The following is a 17070-nucleotide window of genomic DNA, read 5'->3' on the forward strand; positions in this document are numbered from 1 at the left end:
TTTATCCTGTATGGGACTCTCTTTGCTTCCTGGACTTGATTGACTATTTCCTTTCCCATATTAAGGAAGTTTTCAACTATAATCTCTCAAATATTTTCTCAGTCCGTTTCTTTTTCTCTTCTTCTTCTGGGACCCCTATAATTCGAAAGTTGGTGCATTTAATGTTGTCCCAGAGGTGTGAGACTGTCCTCAATTCTTTTCATTCCTTTTTTCCTTATTCCACTCTGTGGTAGTTATTTCTCCTATTTTATCTTCCAGGTCACTTATCCGTTCTTGTGCCTCAGTTATTCTGCTATTGATTCCTTCTAGAGAATTTTAAATTTCATTTATTGTGTTGTTCATCATTGTTTGTTTGCTCTTTAGTTCTTCTAGCTCCTTCTTAAACGTTTCTTGTATATCCTCCATTATATTTCCACGATTTTGGAACATTTTTACTATCATTGCTCTGAGTTCTTTTTCAGGTAGACTGCCTATTTCCTCTTCATTTGTTTGGTCTTGTGGGTTTTTACCTTACTCCTTCATCTAATGTGTATTTCTCTGTCTTCTTATTTTGCTTAACTTATTGCGTTTGGGGTCTCCTTTTCGCAGGCTGCAGGGTAATAGTCCCATTGTTTTTGGTGTCTGTCCCCAATGGGTAAGGTTTGTTCAGTTGGCTGTGTAGGCTTCCTGGTGGAGGAGACTGGTGCCTGTGTTCTGGTGGATGATGCTGGATCTTGTCTTTCTGGTCATCAGGACTGCATTCAGTGGTGTGTTTTGGGGTATCTGTGACCTTATTATGATTTTAGGCAGCGTGTCTTCTAATGGGTGGTTTTGTCTTCCTGTCTTGCTAGTTGTTTGGCAAAGGGTGTCCAGCACTGGAGCTTGCTGGTCATTGAATGGAGCTGAGTTTTAGTGTTGAGATGGAGTTCTCTGAGAGAGCTTTCACCATTTGATATTATGTGGAGCTTGGAGGTGTCTCTTGGATCAATGTCCTGAGCTGTCTCTCTCACCTCTGAGGCACAGGCCTGACACCTGGTCGGAGCACCAAGACCTTGTCAGCTGCACGGATCAGAAGAAAAGGGAGAAAAAAAATAAAATAAAGTTATTAAAATTAAAAAAATTATTAAAAATAAAGAATTATAAAGTAAAAATAAAAAAGAGAAAAAGATAGAAAGATAGAAGAGAGCCACTTAAACAAAACACAAATCCACCAATGATAATAACTGCTAAAAAGTACACTAAAAAAACTAAAACAAAACAAAAGAAGAAAAATGGACAGACAGACCTTTAGGACAAATGGTAAAAGCAAAGCTACACAGACAAAATCACACTAAGAAGCATATGTGTACACACTCACAATAAGAGAAAAAGGGGGAAAAATCTATATATAAAAAGAAAAAGAAAAAAAAGGAAGAGAACAACCAAATCCATAAATAAATCTACTAATGATAATAAACTCTAAATACTAAAGTATGATAAACATAAAACCGGAAACAGATTAGATGCAGAAAGGAAACTCCAAGTCTACAGTTGCTTCCAAAGTCCGCCGCCTCAATTTTGGGATGATTCGTTGTCCATTCAGGTATTCCAGAGATGCAGGGTACCTCAAGTTGATTGTGGAGATTTAATCCTCTTCTCCTGAGGCTGCTGGGAGAAATTTCACTTTCTGTTTTTTGTTCGCACAGTTCCTGGGGTTCAGCTTTGGATTTGGCCACACCTCTGCCTGTAGGTCTCCTGAGGTCGTCTTTTCTTCACTCAGACAGGACAGGGTTAAAGTAGCAGCTGCTTAGGGAGCTCTCGCTCACTCAGGCCAGGGGTAGGGAGGGGTACAAAATGCGGGGCGAGCCTGTGGCTGCAGAGGCCAACGTGACGCTGCCACAGCCTGAGGTGTGCCATGTTTTCTCCTGGGAAAGTTGTCCCTGGATCACGGGACCCAGGCAGAAGCAGGCTGCACAGGCTCTTGGGACGGGAGGTGTGGATAGTGACCTTTACTTGCACACAGGCTTCTTGGTGGCTGCAGCAACAGCCTTAGCGTTTCATGCCCATCTCTGGTTCCGCTGATAGCTACAGCTCACGCTTGTCTCTGGAGCTCGTTTAGGCAGTGCTCTGAATCCTCCCTCCTTGTGAACCATGAAACAATGGTGTCTTGCCTCTTAGGCTGGGCCAGACATTTTCCCGGACTCCCTCCTGGCTAGCTGTGGCGCACTAGCCTCCTTCAGGCAGCCAACCCCAGTCCTCTCCTTGGGATCTGACCTTCGAAGCTGGACCCTCAGCTCCAACCCCCCACCCGCCCCGGAGGTTGAGCAGACAAGCCTCTCAGGCAGTTGAGTGCTGGTCAGCACTGATCATCTGTGTGGGAATCTCTCTGCTTTGCCCTCTGCATCCCTGTCGCTGTGCTCTCGTCCGTGGCTCTGAAGTTTCCCCCCTGCCCTGCAAGCTCCCGTCTCCACCAGTGAAGGGGCTTCCTACTGTATGGAAACTTTTCCTCCTTTACAGCTCCCTCCCACGGGTGCAGGTCCTGTCTCTAGTCTTTTGTCTCTTTTTTTTCCTCTTTCCTTTTGCCTTACCCAGGTACTTGGGGGGAGTTTCTTGCCTTTTCGGAAGTCTGAAGTCTTCTGCCAGCATTCAGTAGGTGTTCCGTAGGAATTGTTCCAGATGTACATGTATTTCGATGTATTTGTGGGGAGGAAGGTGATCTCCACATCTTACTCCTCTGCCTTCTTGAAGGTCAGTATCTGTTTTATACATATTAGTGTATATATGTCAATCCCCATCTGAAATTGGGTTTCTATTTACAATTAGAAGAAGGGTTGCCAACACCTGCTTGGAGGTGTGTCTAGGGTACCTGTAGGCAAAGCCTGGGTTTCCTTCACGCTCCTGAACTATGTATTATCAAGTGCTTAACTGAGCCCAGAGTAGCTCACTCTGCAAAGCACAGCAGACATCATTTTAGACTGGGAAGTTTTCAAGGCGGACACTATTCTTTCAACTGTCTAGCCATGATAATAGCAGAGCAATGGTTCCTTGGGTTATCTGATTGTAAGCAGTTACTCCTTGCAATATTCTTCCTTAGAAAAATTGGCAGCAAGATATTATCTTGAGGTTTTTAAAATGTAGACTACTTTGGCCAACAAAATAGACTCCAGATTACTGATAAGCATCTTCATATATGGAACAATCTAATTTAAGCCAAATGAATCTGAGAGAGTGCATGTCAAAGATTAAAAAATTTTTTTTGTAGGGTTAGTAATGAGCCAGATACCATCTACAAGGGCATCTCTTTGTGTCTGTTTACAGAAACATGCCATTACTGTGTGGGTGAATATCTATATACGGAGACATACATCCAGTTCATTTTAGAGGAATTTCACATGTTTTAGATATAACTAAGAAAGGATTGGGAGGGTTTTTCCTAAACACAATCTTATACTCACCACCCATGAATATTATTCTGTACATCCTGATTCTTGAAGAAGTGTCAAAGTGCAGATTTTCTTAGTCAAAATAACCAGAAATCTTTGTATGCGGCCAATACTCTTGTCATACCTGGTTCCTAACAGAGACTTAAAGGCTATATAGGAGCTGCTGGCAGTCTTAAAGTGCTTGTAACAGATTTTTCCATAATGTGATAGGAAGTGAAACAGTTAACCAGCACAGTCAAACTGAAGCTTGCTTGCTAATTATAAGTGAAATATGAGATTGATAGACCCACCCTGAAATTTATTAAAAAGAAAGTGAACTAGTCACTATCACATACTATTGGTGTGAGTGTCATTTGATTAAAACATTTTGGAAATTAATGCCATACATTTAAAAAATATTGATACTTCTGTTTTTGACTCAATAATCCCATTTCTTAATTTGCATGTTATTTAAATACTCTGAAACGATAAAGACTTAAACAGAAAAGGAATGTTACAGTTTTTTATTCATTTCCTACTGCTGCTGTAACAAGTGACTATAAACTCATCAGCTTAAAGCAAAGGAAATTATATTAGGCATTTTGTTGAGTTTTTGTAGCAAAAATTTGAGGTGGGTATTTTTTTTTTTTATCTCTATTTTACAGCTGTGTAGGTAAACTGATCTTCAGAGAGGGTGGGAAATATTTAATGTCACACAGTACTGTTGCCTATAGATGTCTACATAGCCAAGGCACTCAAGCTTTCCCCTGGAGGGCATAGTGCATAATATTAGCTGAAGTGTTACTGTGGTTCAGCAAATTATACTAATAAGTTATCACTGGGTTCTCTGTCAGCCATATTTTATTTATTTAGGGAAAAATACCCATGAATTGAATGGTGGGATCAATGACTCCTGGAGTTTCATTCCCTGAGTGTACTAAGAATATCTGAAAATGCACTAAATGTCATTTCAAAAGAGAGGGCATGATAGAGTCCATTGAATTAACTTTTGTAGGGGAAAGTAGCACAAGATATTTGGAGAGTATGAGTGGAAAACTTTTAAATGGATACAGCCCAGACATTGAATCAATTTTGAAGATAATGAGAAGAGAGGAATTTGGGTTTCTAGTAGACCACAAGTCACTCATGGTCATGGGTGCCCCAGAGACCAGATCAATGTGTAAATCTGCAAATATAGAGCATTAGAAAGGGGCCCCAGCCTGTGATTTTATGGCCTAGGAAACTGAGGGATCATGCAGTCCTGTTCAAGCTCATTTAGGGAGCTATCTGAAAACACACCCAACATGGGACTGTCAGCACTAGGAAATCAAGATAAGACTTTGTGGCTCTGTTTAAGTCATTTAATTGTCAAGAAAAACCAAAAGACCAGTAGAATATGGTAAAAGGAGAGTTTAGAAATACTGTGGGTAGGGGTTAAAATATGTGGGTTTAGCAAACCCTGGTCTCTACCATCAGGGGAAACAAAGCTGGGTGATGGGCAGGTGAAATTGAATGAGGTAGTGAGTTTCACATACCAGATGCTTGGGAGCTGGGGAGTGGGGGAAGCACCACCTCTGACTATGGAAGAGCATCACGCTGTCAAAGATTTTCTCCTATTTCCTAATTGGCACATGACACTGGCACAGGGAATACGAGACAAGGTCTCAAGTGAATCACTGTGCACTTCCTCAGTGAGGGGTGAGGAAGATCGTGGACAAGGAAGTTTTGTGATATCAGCATGAGGGTGGCAAGTCATTTTTGAGATTGCCAGCAGCTGGTATTTGGGTTGGGAAATAAGTGAATCATGTCAGTCCTGGGCTGTTCTCCCTGTGTGGGGCTGCGTGGCCCTTATAAAAGGAGTCTCCATCTCAGTGGTGCTATCTTCGTGACACTCAGTGATAGGAGCCTGTGGTGAGTACAAATCTTAGAGGTCTTTTTGGCACTTGAGTGGTAAGATTGAACCTGGAGGTGGAGGTGACTTTATTTTAACCAATTAGTGCTCCGTATGGGGAAAAGAAGAAAATGAGGTATAGGGGTAAATTTTAGCTGGTATTTGGTAGGTGATCCTGAATGTGATGAGAGAAATGGAGTCAGAGGTATGATCTTAAACTGAAGGAGAATAAGAGATATGAGATGCTGTGCTGTAGCCCACCCTACATTAGTTCCAAATGCATCCCTCTCAGAGTTCAATCCCATTAAGTGCTGCATATGGACCTTTGCATTTCTCCTCAAAAGCCCACAGTCACGTCAGTTAGACCAGCAACCAGGGCCTCATGGGATATATAAGTAGAGATTTGTTTTGGGATTGGCTACAATTTTAATATCCGGGTTCTTCTTCTCCAGATAGTGTTTGTATTCACACAACACCTGCATAGGTAATTTTGTCTTTAGAAAGTGGTAGAATGAGAGATTAACCAGAAAACCTGAAGATCTGAGGGCAAGAGGTGCTAAAAAAGAATGGTGAAGAAGTTACACAAAACTATAAAGACTCTATAAGGGATCATAGAAAGTTCTTGGAGACGGCAGGGTTGTGTGCCCAGCTAATTGTTCTACCAGTAGGACTGTCTCTGTTATGAACAGTGTTGTCTGTTTGTATTTCAGATTCCTTGAGACGCAGGAAAGATGTCTTACCAGCAGCACCAGTGCAAGCAGTCCTGCCAGTCACCTCCTGTGTTCATACCTAAGTGCCCTGAGCCTTTCCCAGCTAAGTGCCCTGAGCCTTGCCCACCTAAGTGCCCTGAACCTTGCCCACCTCTAAAGTGTCTGGAGCCATGTCCCAGTCCTCCATGCCGACCTGTGCAGTGCCCACCTCCACTGTGCCAGCAGAAATGTCCTCCTGTGCATCCATGCCCACCCTGCCAGCAGAAGTGTCCACCCAAGTATAATTAACAGCACCAGATTTCATCAGGACCATGAAACAACAAGATCTAGGCTTTTCTTAGCCTAGGACTCCATCATCCTTCCTTCAGCCATGGTGATGGACTGCACCTTCCTTAACCTCTCTCCTGGATTGACAGATGACAGAGAAAAGGCTGGTTCCTGAGGCAGACACCATGTTGTTGGAAGAAGAGCAGCAGGATCATCACCTGATCTTGCTTTGCCATCTGCCTGTCTGTAATCAGGCTGTGATCTCTACCCTGTGAACACTTAGTATGTATATTCTTTTACTTCTCCAATGAAGCACATTTCATGGTTGAGCTCACATTTCTCCTTCTTCTTCTTCTTCTTCTTCTTCTTCTTCTTCTTCTTCTTCTTCTTCTTCTTCTTCTTCTTCTTCTTCTTCTTCTTCTTCTTCTTCTTCTTCTCCTCCTCCTCCTCCTCCTCCTCCTCCTCCTCCTCCTCCTCCTCCTCCTCCTCCTCCTCCTCCTCCTCCTTCTCCTTCTCCTTCTCCTTCTCCTTCTCCTTCTCCTTCTCCTTCTCCTTCTCCTTCTCCTTCTCCTTCTTCTTCTTCTTCTTCTTCTTCTTCTTCTTCTTCTTCTTCTTCTTCTTCTTCTTCTTCTCCTTCTCCTTCTTCTCCTTCTTCTTCTTCTTCTCCTCTTCTTTTTCTTCTTTTTGTATTTTTGCATTTAGTGTTTTAATCTCTTCTGTCAACTACAACTACTCTTCTGAGCATTCTTTTTCATTCCTATTGAATTATTAGAGTTAGACTTATTCCATCACTGTGTTCAGTTTTGTCTGAAATATGTCTTTAGGATTGGATACATCAAATAATTATTTTATTGGTTTCAAACTCATTTCTACCTCCTCCTACCTTGTGTGACCCTGAAAAAAATTGAACTCTCTCAGTCTCAGTTTTCTTATCTGTACAAAGTATGAAAGAATGTATTCCACTGAGTGGACTAATAGAAATAAATTAATTTATTCACAAATGTTTCCTAATTATCTAACAAGTGCCAGGCAGTCTCTTGTGTGCTAGAGATATGATGATGGTGACCAAAGTCCTTGTCTGCCTAAATTCTTGAGGGAATTTTACACACACACACACACACACACACACACACACACACACACACACACACACACGACAAATAATAGTTAGGCATGGTTTAGAAACAATTGTTTAGAAAAGCTCTTCCAAAGTGGCTCTATGGGCAAAGACCTGAATGAACAGAAGAGTAAGCTGTAGGTAGGTGAGCATATCTGGGATGCACTGTACCAGTGAAAGGAGATGGCAAGTGCTAAGGCAGAGCAAAGTAACAGCAGAGGGGACAGTGATCAAGGAGACACTATCCCCAACTGAGGTCTGAGAGGTTGGATCTTGAAGACGTAGTAAAGATTTTGATAATTTATTCACAGTTTGACAGCCATATTATGCAGAGGGTCAAAGGTCTTAAATCTTATAACTATGTAATTTTCAATTATCACATATTATTTCTTTTTATTAAAAGTATATATGGCTTTTCAAAGACATTTTCAAAGAAGGTTAAAAGAACTGAGGAATAAATTAAAACTCTTTTGCAAGATGAAAATTTATTTTGAGAGGGTCACTAGGTGACATGTCAGTCTATTAGTTTCCCATCTTATAGGGAAGTCGACCCCATTAATTTCCATCACCTTATAGGTACCAAAATGCATAGGAAAGTTTACTCTTGTTGTGCAGCCAATGCTAAAGGAATTGATTTTCTTTTTAGGAGGGTTGACTTTACACTCTTGAAAAGGGCTCTGGCCTAATATTATTGTGGATAGATTTCCCTCCCTCTTCTGTCTTTAAGAAAAACAAAAAATAAAAGCCCTTCGTTTTTGGGGGGCACATGATGAACACATTCAGAAAGTTCATAAACTTTAGCTGTATAACTGAGCGTGGATAATTATAAATTGATCACACTTTTATCATTAGTCAAGAAATTCAAAGTCAAGAAAAATAACATTACCAATCCTTCAAAAAGTTTCCTTGTTAAATTACATCCTATACCTTCTCCACTAGAAGTAACAACAATCCTGACTCCTAATAATCACTTTCCTGTTTTTCTTTATGTTTTTTAACCACCAGTATAGAGGCATCTCTAAAAGCTATAGTTGTTTTTCAGTTTTTGAACTTTATATAAATGGAATTATACTGTATGCCATCTTTTTGTCTCTTTCAATTAACACTATGTAGTTTTAGTTTATTCACTGGTGTATTTTAGAATATCATTGTATGGCTATACGACACTTCTTTTCTCTCTTTGTTCTACTCTTGGTTGACCTTTAAGTCATTTCCTATTTGGAGCTATTAGGGCCACTGTGACATTTTCTTCATACCTGCTAGTGCACATGTTCACACATTTCTCTAGGGTATATTCCCAGAAGTATATGCATCTTGTACTTTGATAGATAATGCCAAACTGTTTTCCAAAATACTTGGACCAATTTAAACCCCCTACCAGTGGTGTAGTGTATTTGCTGTTTATGCTATCTCTTTAAATTGGTTGATCATTTCCACACTGTTGAAAGTTTTACACATCTGGTGTACATTGTGAGTAGTGATCTTTCCTTGTGTTTTGAATAAACTGTTTATTAAGTATTAATGACTTTTAGAAGCTTTGAGAATACTTTTATTGGCCATTTGGATGCATCCTTTTTTGTGTGTGTGCAGTGCCTGTTGCCCATGTTTCTATTGAGCTGTCTGTCTTTTTATGACTTTCTTTATGAGTTATTTATAAATTTTGGATACTGATTTTTTCAAACATATATTTCATTTTATTAAGTAAATATCTGGCAATATGATAAGGTAAAAATAAATGAATTAGGAGATAGACCCGTGCTCAAAGTTTGATTTCAGCATTTTCTTGCCCTAACACTGAACAAGACCTTTTATATCTTTACATATCAATTTGTTCATTTGCAATGTAACAATGATACTGTATTTTCTCAACTCAAATCTATATATTTCTTTGCATGTTTTTTTCTAAAAATAATTTTTATTGGGGTATAGTTACTTTACAATGTTGTGTTAGTTTCTGCTTTACAGCAAAGCGAATTTGCTATACATATACATATATACCCTCCTTTTTGGATTTCCTTCTCATTTAAGTTGCAACAGAGCATTGGGTAGGATTCCCTGTGCTATACAGTAGGTTCTCATTAATTATCTATTTTATACATAGTAGTGTAAATATATCAATCCCAATCTCCCAATTCATCCCACTCCCCTTTACTCCCTTGTTATCCATGCATTTGTTCTCTATTTCTGTGTCACTATTTCTGCTTTGCAAATGTGTTCATCTGGACCATTTTCCTAGATTCCACATGTAAACAATATTATACAATATTTGTCTTTCTCTTTCCGACTTACCTCACTCTGTATGACAATCTCTAGGTCCATCCATGTCACTGCAAATGTCATTATTTTGTTCCTTTTTATGGCTGAGTAATATTCCATTGTATATGTGTACCACCTTTTCTTTATCCATTCCTCTGTTGATGGACATTTAGGTGGTTTCCATGTCCTGGCTATTGTAAATACTGCTGCAATAAACATTGGAGTGCATTTACCTTTTGGTATTATGGTTTTCTCTGGGTATATGCCCAGAAGTGGGATTGCTGGCACATGAAAAGATGCTCCACATCACTAATTATTAGAGAATTGCAAATCAAAACTACAATGAGTTATCATCTCACACTGGAGAGTATGGTCATCATCAAAAATCTACAAACAATAAATGCTGGAGAGGGTGTGGAGAAAAGGGAACCCGTCTACACTCTTGGTGGGAATGTAAATTGATACAGCCATTATGGATAACAGTATGGAGGTTCCTTAAGAAACTAAAAATAGAACTACCATGTGACCCAACAGTCCCACTCCTGGATACTGATTTTTAATAACAATTTGCCTAACCCACTGTAACTAAGATTTTCTCCCATTTTCCTCCAGGAATTGTAGAGTCTTAGATCTTACATTTTAGTCTGTGATACATTTCAATTGATTTTTGTATGGTGTGAGGTAAAGGTCAAAGTTTCATTAATTTCTGTATCAGTATCCAACTGTATGAGTACCATTTGTTGACAAGATTATTTGTTTTGTCCATTGAATTACCTTGGCTTTTATGTTGAAAATCAATTGACCATATATGTTGTGGGTGTATTTCTGGATTTTCTATTATTGTCTATTGATCTCTTGTCTATTCTTATGCTGATAGCATACTGTCTTAATTAGTGTAGCTCTATAATGCAATCCTAAAATTAATTCTCCAACTTTGATGTTCCTTAGTAAAATCATCTTGGCTGTTCCAAGTAGTATTCATTGCTATGTACATTTTATATTAGCTTGTCAATTTCTTTAAAATCCCACTGGCAGTTTGATTGGAGTTACATTAAATCTATACATTAATTTGGGAAGAAGTGATAACTCAGCAATACTGAGTCTTTTGATCCATGAACAAGGGATATTTTACCAATTATTTATTTTCTCTCAGCAGCAAGTTTATAGTGCTCAGTGTAAAGGTCTTGCACATCTTTTGTTGAAGCTTTCAGTATTTATTTATTTATTGACAAAAACAATGTATTTTATTCTTTTGTTAGATTATAAAATATTTACACTCAAATTCATTCATACATTATAAGTGTTTGAAGTTAGTATAGATGGACTGCGTGTGTATTTTCTATTATTATTTAAAATAAAAGAAGCTGTAGTCACAACCCTGGCTCCAACCTGCTTTTTTTTCACTGCATTAACTGTCTTTGATTTGAAGCCAATACAACGCCTTATAAATTTATGGTCAATAAGACTTCCCAAACACACATTATTAAACTTCTAACAGTAATATATCAATAACATCAATGTTATTTCTCTCCTCATCTCCCCAGAACTCCTGTTGTGAATTTCCAACCAGGGGTCCTGAAATGACCTTAAAATCATCACTCTACAAGTAATTTTGTATTTCTCCTCTCACTAACTCCAAACCTTGATTCTTAAAATTCTGTTAATTAAACTACCATTCTCCAATTCACACAGCCTAAAAAGTTGTTATTGGCATTGATTAGTCCATAGCTTTTTCTCCTGATAGCTAACTAGCCAATAGATCTTGCTGACTGAGTTGTCCTTCAAAAAACCACTTGGAGTCATCTCATTCTTTCATTTCCTGTGTCACAACCAATATTCATGTCACATTCATCTCTCATTCTGCATACCACACTAAACTCACTGTCCTTTTAAAAAAAATACCCACACACCTCTCTCTCTCTCTCTCTACCTATCTATTTATCTATAAAATAACTAGATTTGAAAGATAATTCTATTAGGGACTTAAGTATCATTTAATAGCTTTAACTTTTGGAAAATTACTTAAATCCATGAAACTCATTTTTCTCAGCAAGTGAAAAAAATCTCTAGCTCAAAAATCTAATATGAAGGGGCTTCCCTGGTGGTGCAGTGGTTGAGAATCTGCCTGCTAATGCAGGGGACACGGGTTCGAGCCCTGGTTTGGGAAGATCCCACGTGCCGCGGAGCAGCTGGGCCCGTGAGCCACAATTACCGAGCCTGTGCGTCTGGAGCCTGTGCTCCACAACAAGAGAGGCCGCAATGGTGAGAGGCCTGTGCACCGCAATGAAGAGTGGCCCCCGCTTGCCGCAACTGGAGAGGACCCTCGCACAGAAACGAAGACCCGACACAGCCATAAATAAATAAATAAACAAATACTTTAAAATAGGAAGACTCAATTTAAAAAAAAAATCTAATATTAAGATTAAATAAAAATTTTTTTAAATAAAATATTTTAAAAAACACATGAGTCTGAAATATCACTATAATGGGAAATATTATTTCTTCACCCTTTTATTTTTTTAGTCTTTCATTTCTTTTTTTTAAAAACATCTTTATTGGAGTATAATTGCTTTACAATGGTGTGTTAGTTTCCTCTTTATAACAAAGTGAATCAGCTACACATATACATATATCCCCATATCTCCTCCCTCTTGTGTCTCCCTCTGACCCTCCCTATCCCACCCCTCTAGGTAGTGACAAAGCACCGAGCTGATCTGCCTGTGCTATGTGGCTGCTTCCCACTAGCTATCTATTTTATATTTGGTAGTATATATAAGTCCATGCCACTCTCTCACTTCATCCCATCTTACCCTTCCCCCACCCCGTGTCCTCAGTCCATTCTCTACATCTGAGTCTTTACTCCTGTCCTGCCCCTAGGTTCTTCAGAACCATTTTTTTTTTTAGATTCCATATATATGTGTTAGTATATGGTATTTATTTTTCTCTTTCTGACTTACTTCACTGTGTATGACAGTCCCTAGGTCCATCCACCTAACTATAGCTGAGTAAAATTCCATTGTATATACGTGCCACATCTTCTTTATCCATTCATCTGTCAATGGACACTTAGGTTGCTTGCATGTCCTGGCTATTGTAAACAGAGCTGCATTGAATATTGTGGTACATGACTCTTTTTGAATTATGGTTTTCTCAGGGTATGCCCAGTAGTGGGATTGCTGGGTCATATGGTAGTTCTATTTGTAGTTTTTTAAGGAACCTCCATACTGTTCTCCATAGTGCCTGTATCAATTTACATTCCCACCACGAGTGCAAGAGTGTTCCCTTTTCTCCACACCCTGTCTGCATTTATTGCTTGTAGATTATTTGATGATGGCCATTCTGACTGGTGTGAGGTGATACCTCATTATAGTTTTGACTTGCTTTTCTCTAATGATTAGTGATGTTGAGCATCCTTTCATGTGTTTGTTGGCAATCTGTATATCTTCTTTGGAGAAATGTCTATTTAGGTCCTCTGCTCATTTTTGGATTGGGTTGTTTGTTTTCTTGATATTGAGCTGCATGTAAATTTTGGAAATTAATCTTTTGCCAGGTGCTTCATTGGCAAATATTTTCTCCCATTCTGAGGGTTGTCTTTTCGTCTTGTTTATGGTTTGCTTTGCTGTGCAAAAGATTTTAGGTTTCATAAGGTCCCATTTATTTTTGTTTTTATTTCCATTTCTCTAGGAAGTGATTCAAAGAGGATCGTGCTGTGTTTTATGTCATAGAGTGTTCTGCCTATGTTTTCTTCTAAGAGATTCATAGTGTCTGACCTTACATTTAGTTGTTTAATCTATTTTGAGTTTATTTTTGTGTATGGAGTTAGGGAGTGTTCTAATTTCATTCTTTTACATGTAGCTGTACAATTTCCCCAGCACCACTTATTGAAGAGGCTGTCTTTTCTCCATTGTATATTCTTGCCTCCTTTATCAAAAATAATAAGTGCGTGGTTTTATCTCTGGGCTTTCTATCCTGTTCCATTGATCTATATTTCTGTTTTTGTGCCTGTACCATAATGTCTTGATTACTGTAGCTTTGTAGTATAGTCGGAAGTCAGGGAGTCTGATTCCTCCAGCTTCGTTTTTCTTCCTCAAGATTGTTTTGGCTATTCGGGGTCTTTTGTGTTTCCATACAAACTGTGAATTATTTTGTTCTAGTTCTCTGAAAAATGCCATTGGTTGTTTGATAGGGATTTCTTTGAATCTGTAGATTGCTTTGGGTAGTATAGTCATTTTCATAATGTTAATGTTCTTCTAATCCAAGAACATGGTATATCTCTCCATCTGTTTGTATCATCTTTAATTTCTTTCATCAGTGTCTTATAATTTTTGGCATACAGGTCTTTTGTCTCCTTAGGTAGGTTTATTCCTAGGTATTTTACTCTTTTTATTGCAATGGTAAATCGGAGTGTTTCTTTAATTGTCTTTCAGAATATTCATCATTCGTATATAGGAATGCAAGAGATTACTGTGCATTAATTTTGCATCCTGCTACTTTACCAAATTCATTGATAAGCTCTAGTAGTTTTCTGGTAGCATCTTTAGGATTCTCTATGTATAGTATCATGTCATGTGCATCAGTGACAGCTTTAATTCTTCTTTTCTGATTTGTAATCCTTTTATTTCTTCTTCTTCTCTGATTGCTGTGGCTAAAATTTCCAAAACTATGTTGAACAATAGTGGTGAGAGTGGACAACGTTGTCTTGTTCCTGATCTTAGTGGAAATGGTTTCAGTTTTCACCATTGAGAATGATGTTAGCTGTGAGTTTGTCATATGTGGCCTTTATTATCTTGAGGTAAGTTCCCTATATTCCTATTTTCTGGAGGGTTTTTGTCATAAATAGCTGTTGAATTTTGTTGAAAGCTTTTTCGGCATCTATTGAGATGATCATATGTTTTTTCTCCTTCAACTTGTTAATATGTTGTATCACATTGATGGATTTGCGTATATTGAAGAATCCTTGCATTGCTGACATAAAACCCACTTCAACATGGTGTATGATCCTTTTAATGTGCTGTTGGATTCTGTTTGTTAGTATTTCCTTGAGGATTTTTGCATCTATGTTCATCAGTGATATTGGCCTACATTTCTCTTTCTTTGTGACATCTTTGTCAAGTTTTAGTATCAGGGTGATTGTGGCCTTGTAGAATGAGTTTGGGAGTGTTCCTCCCTCTGCTATATTTTGGAAGAGCTTGAGAAGGATAAGTGTTAACTCTTCTCTAAATGTTTGATAGAATTCGCCTGTGAAGCCATCTGGTCCTGGGCTTTTCTTTGTTGGAAGATTTTTAATCGCAGTCTCAATTTCAGTGCTTGTATTTGGTCTGTTTATAATTTCTATTTCTTCCTGGTTCAGCCTCAGAAGGTTGTGCTTTTCTAAGAATTTATCCATTTCTTCCAGGGTTTCCATTTTATTGACATAGAGTTGCTTGTAGTAATCTCTCATGATCCTTTGTATTTCTGCAGTGCAGGTGTTACTTCTCCTTTTTCATTTCTAATTCTGTTGATTTGAGTCTTCTCCCTATTTTTCTTTATGAGTTTGTCTAATGGTTTGTCAATTGTATTTTTCTTCTCAAAGAACTAGCTTTTAGTTTTATTGATGTTTGTTATCATTTTCTTCATTTATTTTTCATTTCTTTCTGCTCAGATCTTTATGATTTCTTTCCTTCTGCTGACTTTGGTTTTTTTTTTTTGTTCTTCTTTCTCTAATTGCTTCAGGTGTACGTTTAGGTTGTTTATTTGAGATGTTTCTTGTTTATTGAGGTACGATTGTATTGCTATAAACTTCCCTCTTAGAACTGCTTTTGCTGCATCCCATAGGTTTTGGGTTGTCATGTTTTCATTGTCATTTGTTTCTAGGTATTTTTTGATTTCCTCTTTGATTTCTTCAGCAATCTCTTGGTTAAGTAGTGTATTGTTTAGCCTCCACATGTTTGTATTTTTTTTTTTTACAGATTTCTTCCTGTAATTGATATCTAATCTCATCGCATTGTGGTCAGAAAAGATACTTGATATGATTTCAATTTTCTTAAATTTACCAAGAATTGCTTTGTTACCCACAATATGATCTATCCTGGAGAATTTCCATGAGCACTAGAGAATAAAGTGTATTCTGTTTTTCTTGAATGGAATATCCTATAAACATCAATTAAGTCCATCTTGTTTAATGTATCATTTAAAGTTTGAGTTTCCTTATTTTTTTCATTTTGGATGATCTGTTCTTTGGTGAAAGTGGGGGTTAATGTCCCCTACTCTTATTGTGTTTGTGTTGATTTCCCCTTTTATGGCTGTTAGCATTTGCCTTATGTACTGAGGTGCTCCTTTGTTGGGTGCATAATTATTTACAATTGTTATGTCTTCTTCTTGGTTTGATCCCTTTATCATTATGTAGTGTCTTTCTTTGTCTCTTGTAATAGTCTTTATTTTAAGGTCTGTTTTGTCTGATATGAAAATTGCTACTCCAACTTTCTTTTGATTTCCATTTGCATGGAATATCTTTTCCATCCCCTCACTTTCAGTCTGTATGTGTCCTTAGGTCTGAAGTGGGTCTCTTATAGACAGCAAATATATGTTTCTTTTTTTTTTTTTTGTATCCATTCAGCCATTCTATGTCTTTTGGTTGGAGCATTTAATCCATTTTTCCTTTATGGTAATTATCGATATGTATGTTTCTATTACCATTTTCTTAATTGTTTTGTGTTTGTTATTGTAGGTCTTTTCCTTCTCTTGTGTTTCCTGCCTAGAGAAGTTCCTTAGCATTTGTTGTAAAGCTGGTTTGGTGGTGCTGAATTCTCTTAGCTTTTGCTTTTCTGTAAAGGTTTTAATTTCTCCATTGAATCTGAATGAGATCCTTGCTGGGTAGAGTAATCTTGGTTGTAGATTTTCTCTTTCATCACTTTAAATATGTTTTACCACTCCCTTCTGGCTTGTAGCATTTCTGCTGAAAGGTCAGCTGTTAACCTTATGGGGATTCTGTCGTATGTTATTTGTTGTTTTTCCCTTGCTGCTTTTAATATTTTTTCTTTGTATTTAATTTTTGATAGTTTGATTAATATGTGTCTTGGTGTGTTTCTCCTTGGATTTTTCTTTATGGGACTCTCAGCACTTCCTGAACTTGATTGACTATTTCCTTTCCCATATTAGGGACGTTTTCAACTGTAATCTCTTCTAATATTTTCTCAGTCTGTTTCTTTTCCTCTTCTTCTTCTGGGACCCCTATAATCTGAATGTTGGTGCATTTAATGTTGTCCCAGAAGTCTCTAAGACTGTCCTCAATTCTTTTCATTCTTTCTTTTTTATTCTGCTCTGCAGTAATTATTTCCACTATTTTTTCTTCCAGATCACTTGTCCGTTCTTCTGCCTTAGTTATTGTGCTATTGACTCCTTCTAGAGAATTTAAAATTTCATTTATTGTGTTGTTCATCATTGTTTGTTTGCCCTTTAGTTCTTCTAGGT

The 17070-nt window shown here is 37.9% G+C and overlaps 2 protein-coding genes across 2 annotated transcripts in view; one reads left to right on the forward strand and one right to left on the reverse strand.

Moving 5' to 3' along the window:
* The window catches only part of LOC309628785 (uncharacterized protein), a 59152-nt gene extending 52403 nt beyond the window's left edge, over window positions 1–6749 (forward strand). The window contains exon 2 of the mRNA XM_082392173.1: window positions 1562–6749. Within this exon, the coding sequence (XP_082248299.1) occupies window positions 6003–6269 (267 nt within the window). The 5' untranslated portion in view covers window positions 1562–6002 and the 3' untranslated portion in view covers window positions 6270–6749. The remainder of the gene's footprint in view (window positions 1–1561) is intronic.
* Window positions 1–17070, reverse strand: part of LELP1 (late cornified envelope like proline rich 1) — a 207743-nt gene that overhangs the window by 69356 nt on the left and 121317 nt on the right. The gene's annotated exons all lie outside the window — the stretch shown is intronic.

Source organism: Balaenoptera borealis, assembly GCF_965194805.1.
Source record: "Balaenoptera borealis genome assembly, chromosome: 1".
Taxonomy (NCBI): Eukaryota; Metazoa; Chordata; class Mammalia; order Artiodactyla; family Balaenopteridae; genus Balaenoptera; species Balaenoptera borealis.